Source organism: Leopardus geoffroyi, chromosome D3, assembly GCF_018350155.1.
Source record: "Leopardus geoffroyi isolate Oge1 chromosome D3, O.geoffroyi_Oge1_pat1.0, whole genome shotgun sequence".
Classification (NCBI taxonomy): domain Eukaryota; kingdom Metazoa; phylum Chordata; class Mammalia; order Carnivora; family Felidae; genus Leopardus; species Leopardus geoffroyi.
The window spans coordinates 7,435,217-7,448,494 of NC_059339.1; the positions used below are offsets into that span (position 1 = coordinate 7,435,217).

The 13,278-nt window shown below is 50.9% G+C and overlaps 1 protein-coding gene across 3 annotated transcripts in view; it reads right to left on the minus strand.

The window, feature by feature from the left end:
* Positions 1-13,278, minus strand: part of LRRC43 (leucine rich repeat containing 43) — a 36,369-nt gene that overhangs the window by 11,230 nt on the left and 11,861 nt on the right. For 2 of the 3 annotated variants that reach the window (XM_045457644.1, XM_045457643.1), the window contains exons 1-5: positions 7,914-8,030; positions 6,359-6,619; positions 5,259-5,369; positions 2,509-2,648; positions 97-335 (exon numbers count right to left, since the gene is read on the minus strand). In XM_045457644.1, coding sequence (XP_045313600.1) covers positions 97-335; positions 2,509-2,648; positions 5,259-5,369; positions 6,359-6,619; positions 7,914-8,006 — 844 coding nt within the window. In that variant the 5' untranslated portion in view covers positions 8,007-8,030. Of the gene's footprint in view, positions 1-96; positions 336-2,508; positions 2,649-5,258; positions 5,370-6,358; positions 6,620-7,913; positions 8,031-13,278 lie in introns of those variants that run through there. The other variant, XM_045457645.1, reaches the window with a different exon arrangement.

Below are 13,278 nucleotides of genomic sequence, written 5' to 3' on the forward strand. Positions count from 1 at the left end.
TGCAGGAACAGACCACTAGTTCAATGGTGGACAGGCAGCAGAGGCTCGAGGTGTCAGATGCCGGCCCCTCCCCACTGGGCACATCAGCTCCCTCACCCCCACTGCAGCCGAGCCCCCGGAACTGATGCTTCTCGCTGGGAGACACGGTGATGTCGTCCAGCACGCAGAGCTGGGACAGGCTGTCGATGGTGAAGCCTCGGTAGTAGGGCAGCAGGGCCAGCGGGTTCCCCTGCAGCACCAGCAGCCTCAGGCGGCGGAGGGTGCTGAGGCTGGCCATCATGCCCTGCAGGTCCGTCAGGTCGTTGAAGCTCAGGTCCAGAGAGACGAGGTTGGGCCTAGAAGGGAAGCAAGACCATCCGGGGGTCCAGAGGCAGGGTGAGCAAAGGGATGGGGACGTGTGCCCAGCCTGCCCTGCTCAACACCCGCTGGCACCCCGCGTCCAGAACAGACAGAAGGCCTGTGCTGAGGGCAGGTTAGGAATTTCAGCCCACCCTCGACTCCCAAGTCAGGCGCCCTTGACTCAAGTTAGCCACCCTGTTGGGAAGCGCTTCTTGGTTCTACTGGCCCCCCCCCCCCCCCAACTCCACGACACTGCCATCCTCGCTGCAACAGAGATGGCCCTCATCACATCCTGCCTCCACTGACTTCCATTTACACTGGTCTTTTCTTCTTGGTCCCTCCCATAGATCCTGACACAGTGTTGTGCCACTAGAAGGTTCTCAACAAAGACAGACAGACTGGCAAGGAAGACAGATGGAAGCCTCATGGGGAGGGGCGGTGAGTAGGGGTAAGAGAGGGAGGTGGATATGGGGATCTGGGATGAGGGGGTTAGAAGCTGGAGGATGCCTTCCAAAGCCCGGCTGGCTCATGGTCATAGGAAGCCACGTGATTCCTTTCTTGGGGCACGAGAGTGAAGAACATGCCAGTGAGGACAAAGGAGGCACCCTTCATGCCAGTCTGGAGAAGAGGGCCACACAGGGGGCAGGGGTGGTTCCCCAGTGCGCACACTAGAAAGCAAACTGGTTTCAGCTCTGAGAGCAGCTGCGAGAGAAGCGCCAGGGGCGCTTCATCAGCACTTTGTTGTACCCCGGGCCTCCAGCTGACTGAGCTCAGCCATGTCCCCTCCCCTTCTGCTCTCCTTTTGCAGCCTGTCCCGCCCGTGATGTCGGCTAGCCAGTCAACGGGAAATACCCAAGAACATTTCATGGGGACCAGCACACGGACCGTATCCCGTGCCAGCCTTCTTCAAGAAGACTGAGAACACATCAGCAAAATCGGTCCACGGAAAGGGGGCCCTCCTTTTAATTTCAAAGCAGTGAAAATCAAAGGTTTCACATACATGTTTTTATGAAAGCCACACTTGGCATCAAGCAGGTTACCTACGTTTAGAATAAGTATGTTTTCCAAATTAAAAAAATCAGAACACCCGGTACCCTGTCCACGGTCTGAAATCAGCCATCACAGAAGTCTAACATGTACGCCTCCCTCCTGGCAGCCGCCGTCAGTGGAAGAAAAGAGGTGCAGAAGCGCACGCGGCCAAGACTGTGTAGAGAGAGCTTGGCAAGGGTGGGAGAAAGAGGAGGAAGAAGGAAACTATGGCCAGAGTCGGGCACGTTCCAAGAGCACGTACAGTTGGGCCACCTGAGATCGTTCTCCAGGTTACCTAGAAAAGCAGGGAAGTGATGCTGGCCTATGTCCTCTGCCCCTTCCGGGCTGTGAACCTAAGCCCATGGCTGCCCAGGACGCTGAAACCCTGGGAATCCTCACAGCACACCCCGAAAGCTTCCTCTGACGGCCTTTCACAGGTCGCCTCGGGTCCCCGCATAGTCCTCAGACCCGGGGTTTTGTCTCCCACCGCTCACTCCCCAAGGAGACAAGTCACAGCAGGAGCGGTCTGTAGGGCAGCTGGGGGCGATTTTGCACGGCACGCACTGAGCACTATCTACAAACACTTTGGTGGTTACAACTGGGGCAGGGGTGCTACTGGCATCTAGTGGGTGGAGGCCAGGGGTGCCGCTCAACTTCCTGTGTGCGCAAGACAGCCCCACCACCGACAGGTTCCCACTCCAGTGCCGGCAGTGCCCAAGTCAAGAAACCCTGCTCTAAAAGCATCATAGCAAAAGGTTTGCTTTTGCTTCCTGCTATTTGTAATCCTTCCCTGGGCTTCGGTGGAAATGTTTGTTTATTTAGTTAGAGAAATAAATCCTAGGACTGGAGCTGGCAGCCAACCAGCAGTTATTATAGAAAAGAGCAAAGTTAAAAAAGAAAATAAAAGAGCAAAGCTAAAAAGGGAAGGGAAGGGAAGGGAAGGGAAGGGAAGGGAAGGGAAGGGAAGGGAAGGGAAAGGAAGGGAAGGGAAGGGAAGGGAAGGGGGAAGGGAAGGGAAGACAAGAAAAAAAAAAAAAAGAGAGCGAAGCGGAGTCCATCAAGGCACCAAGATGCAATCATCCAAACCTAACACTAAGCCCTTCTCTCTCTCTCTCTTTCTGTCTGGGACTCTGAAGTTACCAGTGGTTGGAGGTGACATAGAGACTTTCCAGGGGGCCCAGAAGCTTGTTGTGACCCAACCCCAAGTGCTGGAGTCGCGGGGGCGGGGCAGCGCACAGACACTCCATGCTGTGGATCTCATTGCCATAGAGCTCCAGCACCTGAGAGAGGCAGAAAGAATGGTGCCTGTGAGCCCCAGTCCCTCCATCCTTCCTTCCCTTCTCCCTCCCTCCCGCTGTCCCTCCTCCTCCCTCCCTCCTCCCTGAGAAACGGGGGAGGACCGTGAAGCATTCAAGCCAGGCCACCCGGTGTCCATCCGGACTCACTTTAAAATGGGAGAAAGGGGGCACCTGGTGGCTGAGTCCGTTGAGCGTCCGACTTCAGCTCAGGTCATGATCTCACGGTTACTGAGTTCCAGCCCCGCATGGGGCTCTGTGCTGACCGCTCAGAGCCCGGAGCCTGCTTTGGATTCTGTGTCTCCCTCTCTCTCTGCCCCTCCCCCTCTTGTGCTGTCTCTCTCAAAAATAAATAAGCATTGGGGCGCCTGGGTGGCACAGTCGGTTAAGCGTCCGACTTCAGCCAGGTCACGATCTCGCGGTCCGTGAATTCGAGCCCCGCGTCAGGCTCTGGGCTGATGGCTCAGAGCCTGGAGCCTGTTTCCGATTCTGTGTCTCGTTCTCTCTCTGCCCCTCCCCCATTCATGCTCTGTCTCTCTCTGCCCCCCAAAAAATAAATAAACGTTGAAAAAATAAAATAAAATAAATAAGCATTAATTTTTTTTAATATGGAATAATATTTCTATAGCAGGTGTTGGAAACTTTCTTTTCCTTTTGTGAAGAAAACTTTAAAATTTGGCACGGGACGGGGGGTAACACAGCATTTTGGCAATTGCTCAACCCACAGCAACATGTCACTGAGAAAGCTAAAGGGCCCCTGGCTGGAGTAAAGGATGGATTTGAGGAGAACGGAGCATTCTTGCACTTCTGCTCCAAGGTCTCACCTGGGTTCTTCCGAAGCCTGGCACTGAGCCATATTTCTGAGTCCCTTTTGCCACTACATCTACTAATTTCCACATTTAATTTAAAATGGAGAGGGGCGCCTGGGTGGCTCAGTCGGTTGAGCGACCAATTTCGGCCCAGGTCATGATCTCACAGTTCGTGAGTTCGAGCCCCAGCTGTGCTGACAGCTCGGAGCCCGGAGCCTGCTTCAGATTCTGGGTCTCCCTCTCTCTCTGCCCCTCCCCCACGCGTGCTCTGTCTCTGTCTCAGAACTACATAAACGTTAAAAAAAAATGATAATAAAAACAATAAACAAGCAATATTGAATCAAAAAGTTTTTTTAAAAAAATAATAATAAATAAATAAATAAAATGGAGAGCATTTAGGGGAACCTGGGTGGCTCAGTCAGCTAAGCATCCAACTAGGTTTCAGCTCAGGTCATGATCTCACAGTTTGTGAGTTCAAGCCCCGCATCGGGCTCTGCACTGACAGCACAGAGCCCACTTGGGATTCTGTTTCCCTCTCTCTCTGCCCCTCCCCTGCTCATTCTCTATCTCAAAATAAATAAAAATAAAGACTTAAGCCTGGAATAGCTTTTATTTATTTATTTACTTATTTTGAGAGAGAGCATGACCTGTGCATGACCTCGGGAGGGGCAGAGAGAGAGGGAGAGAGAATCTCGAGCGGGCTCCACGCTTAGCGCACAGCCTGATGGGGGGCTTGATCTCACGACCGTGAGATCATGACCTGAGACAAAATCAAGAGTTGGACGTTTAACCGACTGAGCCATTCTGGTGCTCCTAGTTTCTTTTTAAATGATTATTTTTATGGTGGCAAAATATATATAATTTGTCATGTTACCTATTTTTTTTTCTTTATTTTTTTATTTTAGAGACTGTGCACATGAGCAGGGGAGGGGGTTGGGGGAGGGACAGAGGGGGGGGAGGGAGAGAGAGAGAGAGAGAGAGAGAGAGAGAGAGAATCTTCAGCAGGCTCCAAGTTCAGCATGGAGCCCGACACGGGGCTAGATCCCTCAACCCTGGGATCATGACCTGAGCTGAAATCAAGAGTCAGGAGGCTCAAACGACTGAGCCACCCAGGCGCCCCCATTTTACCTCCTTTTAAGTGTACAATTCAGTGGCATTAAGTTCACTCACACTGTAGTGCAGCTGTCACTGCTACCTACTTCTGAAATTTTTCATCACCCCAGACAGACTGTACCCCATTAAGCAACAACTCCACATCGCCCTCACCCCCGCCCCAGTAACCTCTAATCTACTCCCTGTCTCTGTGGAATTGCCTCTTCTAGATATTTCATGCAAGTGGAATCAGCTAACGTGTGACCTCTCGTGTCGGGACTCTTGTACTCAGCATCACGTGTTCAAGGTTCGTCCATGTCCCAGCAAGAATCGTTCCTGTTTATGACTGAAGAATATCCCACCACATGGAGGGACCACATTTTGTTTGCCCTTTCTCGGCTGGTGGACATCTGGGTTGTCTCCACCTTTCAGCTGTCGTGAGGAGTGCTGCCGTGAAGACGGGCCAGCAAGAATCTCAGTCCCTGCCTTCACTTCTCTGGGGCACACACCCAGACATGGAACTGCAGGGTCCTATGGAGATTCTAGTTTTTCAGAACCTGGCCTCCCTCTCCAAAGCCTGGGGCTGGTCCTTGGCATCCAGCCACACTGGCCAAACCTTCTGTGGGGAGGGCAGGGGCAGGGCCTCTGGGCAGAGCCAACTCGAAGACCCTAAATGGAGTCTGAGCTCTTTTACCTTGAGAGTTGGGGGCAGATTGACAGCATCAATCTCCTGGATTTGATTAGCACTCAGTACCAACTCTTCAAGATTTAGAAATTTCAGGAGGTCTTTATCCACCAGGCTCACCTGGAAGGGAAGGAAAGGAAGTTGAGAGCTCTTGTGGGTGAGGCAGCTTTGGAGCAGAAACAGGGTCCACAGGAGGCCACCGACAGGAGGCCACCTGCCTCCTGAGGGAGTCACCTCGAACACCCCAACCCCTTTCGTCTCCCCTACCGACCCTCTTACAGCCTCTCCTGCACATTCCACCAGGATCCCAGGGCTCCGCCTCCGCAGTGACCTCTCAGCCCCCGCCTCACTCCCCGGGAGTCGTTGTACAGCTACCAGCCCAGTGTCCCATGTCCCCAGTTGGACTGTGTGCTCCCAAGGGCAGGGATCCCATGTTCTGTGCTGTCTCCCCCTGAGGCCTTAAGGAATCACTAGTTTACACACAGCAGGATCAGACCGGAAGTTCAGAGGCCTATCTGTGAACCTTCAGTTCTCTGTGGCCTCAAAGACATCAGGGCCCTTCCTGGTGACTGTGCCAGTGTGCCCAGGATTGAGGCGTTCCCGGGACACTTTCAGCGCTGATGCCCGAAAGTCCCAGGAAAACTGACAGGAGTTGTTCCCGCCCCTCCCACCTGGTACTGTGTAGACCCCCAGTTTCTCTGGGAAAGGGGAAGCCAATGTAGGGAGGCTGAGTTTGCAGATTGGGGCTCTGTTATCGGTAGAGGCATAGAAGGCTTCTTAGTAACAGAAATTAATACAGTACCATGCCAACCCTCCCCAACCCCGGGCCCCCACAGTTTAAGTAAAACCGACACAGACACTTCAAAGGTCTCTCCGAGGACCCAGGAGCCCCAAGTCAGAAGTCAGCTGTAGAAAACACACCTGGATTCCCCGGGGGTGAAGGAAGAAGACACGAAACAAACGAGCAGCTGGCCCTGGCAGGTGGAGGCGCTGGTGAAGTTAATTAGGTCCGAGCTACCTCCCCATCCTTCCTTCTACTCACCACCTAGGTCTCACCACTAAGCTCTTTAAGGGGCATGGCCTCCTTGACATCAACTTCTGGCACTCACCTGCTTGTCCACCACCCGTAGGGATCTGAAGTACGAGTAGAAGAAGGTGTCCTTGAGCATCAGGGGATTCTGGATGGCCAGTTCTCTCAGAAAACGGTCCTCTGCACTGGAGCCCTCCAGCAGAGCCCAGGGGGAGTGGGGGCTGCGGACCAGGCCCAACAGGGCCTCCACCGTCTCCTCCCCGGGGCCCACGGCCTCCTCGTCTCTGGCGATCAGCTCCCTCCATGTTCGCCAAGTTCGAGGAAGAAAACGTGACTTATTCTGCAGCAGTGGAGGTGGAGAAGTTCGCTACTCGTGACTCAGCCCTCTCAAGGATTCGAGACTCCCCAAAAAGAGTAGATGGTAAGATAGGACCATCAGGGATCAAGAGTTTAGAAGTTTAAGCAGTGAGTAATCAATACTTCCGACTGATCATCAGCCATGGATAGAACTACAAAGAACTGCATTCCTGCCTTTAGGAATTTACTCAAGCTGGGAACCCTGAAGAAGCAGGTGAAAGCAACCTAACAGTTAAGAAGGATTTATGTACTAAAAGCTAGAGGCGCAAAAGGCAATCAGGGGGACGTATTAACCAAGGAATGGCTTTCGAGGAAGAAGTACCATGGCTGAAAAGGTGAATTCAGAATTTAGAGGCCACAGCGGACGGGGAAAGGTTGGGTCCCAGAGCTGACTTTCTCCCAGCCCTTCCCCCAGGAGAACTGGAGACATCGGTGAAACCCAACAGCACCTTGCACAGTAGACACTCAACAGTGTTTGTTGAGGAGACAAATCCATTAGTTCCTTGATTGGTGCCTTGGTTTTCTCCTCTATGAAAATGGGCACACAGACCTCCCCTTAGCACCTACCAGTGTGGGGGGGGGGGGCCTCAGCTTCCCAGCAAGCAGGAGGGGAACATTCCAGACCCTCAAGATATTCCAGGGCACATCCTGGGGGCTGCAGGTTCTCAATGGCCTGCTCCTCATCCCCACCAGGAGCACTAGCTGATGGGGGTGGGGTGAGGGCAGACGCACCTGCTCCAGCCCGCAAGAGCCACGACTTGCACCCCAGGGAGAAACTTTAGAAGGGAAGAGTTTCCGGCCTCCGAGACAAGGAGCCAGGAGAGGAGGGAGGGAGCCGCTTCTCCCCCAGACCCACCGGCCTCCGGAGGCAGCAGAACCGGGCCTGCTCAGGACCACGCCTTCTGCGCTCTGGGGCACCTGAGGGTTGAGAAGCTCGTGGCCCAGGCAAAAACTTTCCACCTCAAAGGGAGCCTGGTGTTTCTAATGGAGAAGCCCTACCCCCCGGTCAGCCCGCCGGGCTCAGGTCTAGGCGGGGTCCCGCCCTCCTCTGCGGGTCAGGCCCGCGGGGTGGGGGGTGGGGGGGGGGGGAGGAGCTCTCCCGTCGGCCCCTGCGGCGTCCCAGCCCCCACCCCAGCTCAGGACGCTCCCTAAACGCCCAGATCCAAACCTCCCCTCAGGCTTCTCCGGATCCGCCAAAGCCTGTGCCGGCGGCCCGGGCCCCTCGGCGCCGCAGATCCCCGCGTCCCTCCTCCGGCCGCCCCCGCCGGCGCCCGCACCCAGCTGCCGGTGCCGCACGGGAACTCGCGAAGACACAACTGCCTCAGGTGCTCCCGGACCGCGGCGCTCACGGTCCCGCCGGGCGTCTCCATGCCCTCGCGGCCGCCTCGCCTGGCCGGTTGCTAGGCAACCGCCGGGACACACGTGCGCGCTCACCGGGGCCGGGCGCGCGATCCTCCCGGCGGGGGCGCGCGGCACGCAGGCGCTCCAGGTGAACCCAAGACCAGTCGGGGTCTGCGGACTTTTCCCCGCGGGCCGGGAAACCGAGACCCTGACTCAGGCGGGGATGACCTGGGTTTTTGATTCTGACCTTTTTGCGCCCGCAGCTGCAAAATGGGACAATAGTACACTTCCCACCACCACCAGGGGCCGTAACTGCTGTAGCTCCTAGCAGGCGCTTCCCACCTGAGAAAAGTGCTGATTATCGTTCCCATTTGACAGATCTAGGAAAGAGAAATGAGCCCAAAGTCAGTCTCAAGATAAACCAGTGGATTCCAATGTGGATCGCTTTAACCCCTGAGTCCGGGGTTTTAAATCACTGTCTACATATATAACCGTTTTAGCACCAAGACCCCATTATAGACGGAAGCGAGCTCGCACATCATCTCTCCATCCTAAGTATCCAGCATCTAGCCTACTGCTACCCAAACAGTAAGGGCTCCCGGGCACACGTTTGAGAAACAAATGGGATGATTTGGTTCCTATAATTTGGAAATGCAACATCTTTACTGAGCTATAATTTACGAACCCCCAAATCCACCCGTTTAAAGTGTGCAACTTTGTGTGATTTTTAGTATAGTCCCAATGCAACGATATTCATAGCGCAACTATTACTGTTATCTAATTTTCAACTTTTTTCTCACCCCAAAAGGAAACCCCATACCCACTAGGCAGTCCATCCCCTAGCAACCACTAATAGGCTTCTGTCTCTATGGATTTGCTTCTCCTAAATATTTCATATTAAATGGAATCATACAATATTTGCCATTTTGTGTCTGGCTTCTTTGGCTCAGCATCATGTTTTCAGGGTTCACCCATGTTGTAGCAGGTGTCCGTGCCTTATTCCTTTCTATGGCTGAATAATATTGCATTGTATGAATGGACTACATTTTGCGTATCCATTCACCCACTGAGGGACATTTGTTTTCACTTTTTAGCTCTTATGAAAAATTCTGAAACGTTCCTGTACATGTTTTTATGGCAACATATGTTTTCATTCCTCTTGGGTCGATACCTAGGAATGAAATTGCTGAATCATATGGTCACTGTATGTTTAACAGTTTGAGGAAACTGTTTTACACAGAAGCTCTGCTATGTCACCTCCCCATCAGCAATATATGAAGATTCCAGTTTTTTAATATCTTCACTAACACCTATTATTTTACTGCTTTGTTTTGTTTTTATAATAGACATCTTAGTTGATGTGATGTATCTCGTTGTGGTTTTTATTTGCATGTCCCTAATGCCTGGCTAGTGATATGGAGCATCTTTTCATGTGCTTTTTGGCCATTTGTGTATCTTCTTTGGAGAAATGTCTTTCAAATTCTTTAGTGATTTAAAACGATTTTTTGTCTTTTTATTGTTGATTTTTAAAAGTTTTTTTAAATATATTCTGGATATTAGCCCCTTGTTTTACATACAATTTCCAAATATTTTCTCCCATTCCATGGTTGTCTTTTCAATTTCTTGATAGTGTCCTTTGATCCACAAAAGTCTTTAATTTCAGTGAGGTGTCATTTATCTATTTTTTCTTATGTTGCTTGTGCTTTTGGCGTAATTTTAAAGAAACTATTGCCTAATCCTAATAAAATTGAGTTTGAGTGTTCTTTATATATTTTGTCAGATTTGTGGTTTGCAAATATATTTCTCCCAGTCTAGACTTGTCTTTTCTAAACAGTGTCTTTAGAAGACCAAACATTTTTAATTTGGACGAAGTCCAATTTATTGATGGGATCCTTCCGAAAACACCCACTGTAGTAGACATCTTTCATCCTTTTTGACTGTGTGTCAAACACCTTTACTGTATCAGAACACCTTTACTATTATTATTATTATTAGAGAGAGAGAGAGAGAGAGCATGCACAAGTGGGGGAGGGGTGAGGGGGAGAGAGAGAGAGAGAGAGAGAGAGAGAGAGAATCTTAATCCACACTCAGTGTGGAGCCTGGCTTGGGGCTAGATCTCACCATGATGAAATCATGACCTGACCCGAAAACAAGAGTCAGATGCTCAACCAACTGAGCCACCCAGGTGCCCACACCTTTACTTTTATTAGAAAAATTCTCCAAAACTGGGCTATAAGACAAAATAAGAGCCACATGTCCTTTTAAAGAATAAGATAAATATCCATAAGTGATATAAGCAAATCAGAAAGATGAATTGGGGATGACTCCTGGGATTAAAAAAAATTTTTTTTTTTTATTTGACGTTTATTTATTTTTGAGACATAGACAGAGCATGAACGGGGGAGGGTCAGAGAGAGAGGGAGACACAGAATCTGAAACAGGCTCCAAGCTGTCAGCACAGAGCCCGATGCGGGGCTCGAACTCACGGACTGTGAGATCATGACCTGAGCCGAAGTCGGTCGCCCAACCGACTGAGCCACCCAGGCACCCCGACTCCTGGGATTTTAATGAGGCAACTAGGTGGTTGATCTGCAGTGAGGGAAAAGAAGTCTCTAGAGGAGTAATCAAGAGTCCCGTCTCGAATGAGTGAAGTTCAAGATGCCCATTGACATCTATCCCATGTCAAGTCAGCAGCTGGATAGGAGTCGAGAGCACAGGGACGAGATCAGCTCTGGGTGGCCCATAGAGCCCAATGCACAACAGAAGAAACAGCTGGGAACCCTCGTCCACCCCAAGTCCCCCTCCAGCCCCTGCTGTCTCTTTCCTCCTCTGATCCAGTCTTCTGGACAGACTGGTCGGAGGGCCCTTTTACCTCACTGCCCAAACTGCCACAATATGGCTCCTGCCCTAACAACTTATTCAAACTCCCCAAGCAAAGTCCCCAGTGACCTTATGTTGCCACACCTAGTGAATCCTTTCAGTCTTTATCTTATTTGACCTCTCCATGGCTTATGATGGTGCTAATTGTATCCTCCTCCTTGAAAACCACTTTTCATCTTGTTCCATGGCGTGTTTTCCTAGTACATTTCTCTCCCTCCCAAGAGTGTCTTCTCAGTGTTGTAGACTGTCATCTCCCTCTCCCTCTTCTGTTAACAGACGTGGACCCCTGGACTCCACACTTACCTTACATGTCTCTTGTTGGTCATCTCTTGTAGGATTACAGTTTTCTCAATGACAACATACGGATGGCACCCAAAGATGGCACAATATACAGACATGGCACCCGTGACTCCAGTTCCTTCCTTCAAGCTCCAAATCCGAATGTCCAAAGGCTCACTGTCCATCTTTACCTGAGAGTTCCATGACACTTCCAACTCACCGTGTCAAAACTGAATTCTTCACTCACCTGAGCCCTGTGATCCCCTCTGCTTGAAGCACCACAATCTGTCCAGTTACCCAAACCACCAACCCAGAAGCAGTTCTCAACTCCTCCTTCTCCACTATCCCCATGTCCACTCAACCACCATCTCCTGAGAACTTTGCCTCCTACAAATTTCTCCACTCTATCCACACCCATTCGTCTCCACAATTACTGTTATCTTGACTCCTATGCTTGGTTTTGGACGTATCGAGGGCAGGACATTCCACTGGAGATGCCCATTAGGCAACCGAACATTTAGATCTGGAGTTTGAAAGAGAGAGACATTAAGGTTTGAGGAAATGGATCGACGATGGGGCCCTTGGAGACATGCCCATTAAGAGATCAAGAAGGAAGATGATTTGGCCTAAGAAGGCATGGTCAGAGGGCCGCAAGGTATCAGGATCATATTATTATAAAGAGGAAAAAGAGGTTTTCAAGAAAGAGGAAGTGGTTGGCATTACAGCGTGTCATGGAGGGGTCAAGTAAAATGAAGGCTGAGAGGAAGCCAGTAAGGTTGGCAACATGAGGCCACTGAAGACTATATTGGTCCTCAGTTGCTGCCATAACAAATGCCATAAAGCCAGCAATATAAACCTATGAAGTTACTTCCTACAGTTTCTGTAGGTCAGAGGTCCAGCATGGAGAAACTGGATTCTCTGCTCAGGGTGTTACCAGGCCAAAGTCAGAGTAGCAGCTGGGGCTGTGGTTCTCAACTGGGGCCCGGGGTCCTCCTCCAAACTCACTGATTGTTGGCCAAATTCGTTTTCTCCTCATGCTTTCCACCTAGCGCCCTCCCTCTTCAAGCCAGCCAATAGTGGTTGAGTCTTTCTCATGCTTTGAGTCTCTCTGCCTTCTTTATTTTTAAGGGTTCGTGGAACTACATTGGACCCACCTGGTAATCAACCTTTCTTCAGGTCAGCGGATTGGTAACCATTAGTAATTAATTCCATCTGTAAAGTCCCTGTAATGTAATATAATTATGGGAGTAAATACCAGAGGGTGAAAGTCACATGGGCAAAATTCTGCCTACCATGGACTTTGCTAGAGGATTTTGAATAAATTGTTAGGGTAAAAACCATACTGTGGCGTTTGGGGAAGTGTGGTAAATGTGCACGTAGACCATTCTGTTAAGAAACTTGGATAAGAGGAAAGAGACAACAGGGACTGGAGGGGAACTAGGGATTAAGGGTGGAGGAAGGGGGTTTCTGACTCTTTTCTGTTGTGCATGTTGGATTCTGTGGATGGCTCTGGTCTGGCTTCCTTCCTGTGCTCTTGACTCCTATCCAGTTGCTAACTTGACATCGAATGCCCAGTGGGCATCTTGAACTTAACTCATTCCCGATGAGACTCTTGATTTCTCCTCTCCAGGCTCCTTTTCCCTCACTGCAGATCAACTACTCAGTTACTTCACCAAAATCCCAGGATTCATCCCTGATTCCTCTCTCGGATTTACCTCCACATAAGGCCATCAGTCGGTTCTGTGGACTCCATCTCTGTCCTCTCTACCCTGGTCCAAGCCACCATTACCTCTATCTAGACAGCCACATAGCCTCCTAACTGGCCCCTCTATTCCATCTTGGATTTACACAATCCATTCTCTACTCAGGGGCCTCTCTCATTCTTCCTTCTTAACCGACTGAGCCACCCAGGTGCTCTATTCTTCCTTCTTAAAGTACACCAGAGCCTATACTCGCCTCCCTACTCGCCTCCCTGGACAGCTGTCCCGCAGTACCTTGTCACACTTGGGATGAAATCCAAGTTCTTTATCATGGCCTCAGAAGGCCCTCTGTGTCCTGGCCTCTGTCCACCTCTCTACCCTACTACCCTCCCCTTCTTTTGCTTCACTCCAGCTCCCATGACCCATTTCCCATTCTTGGCCA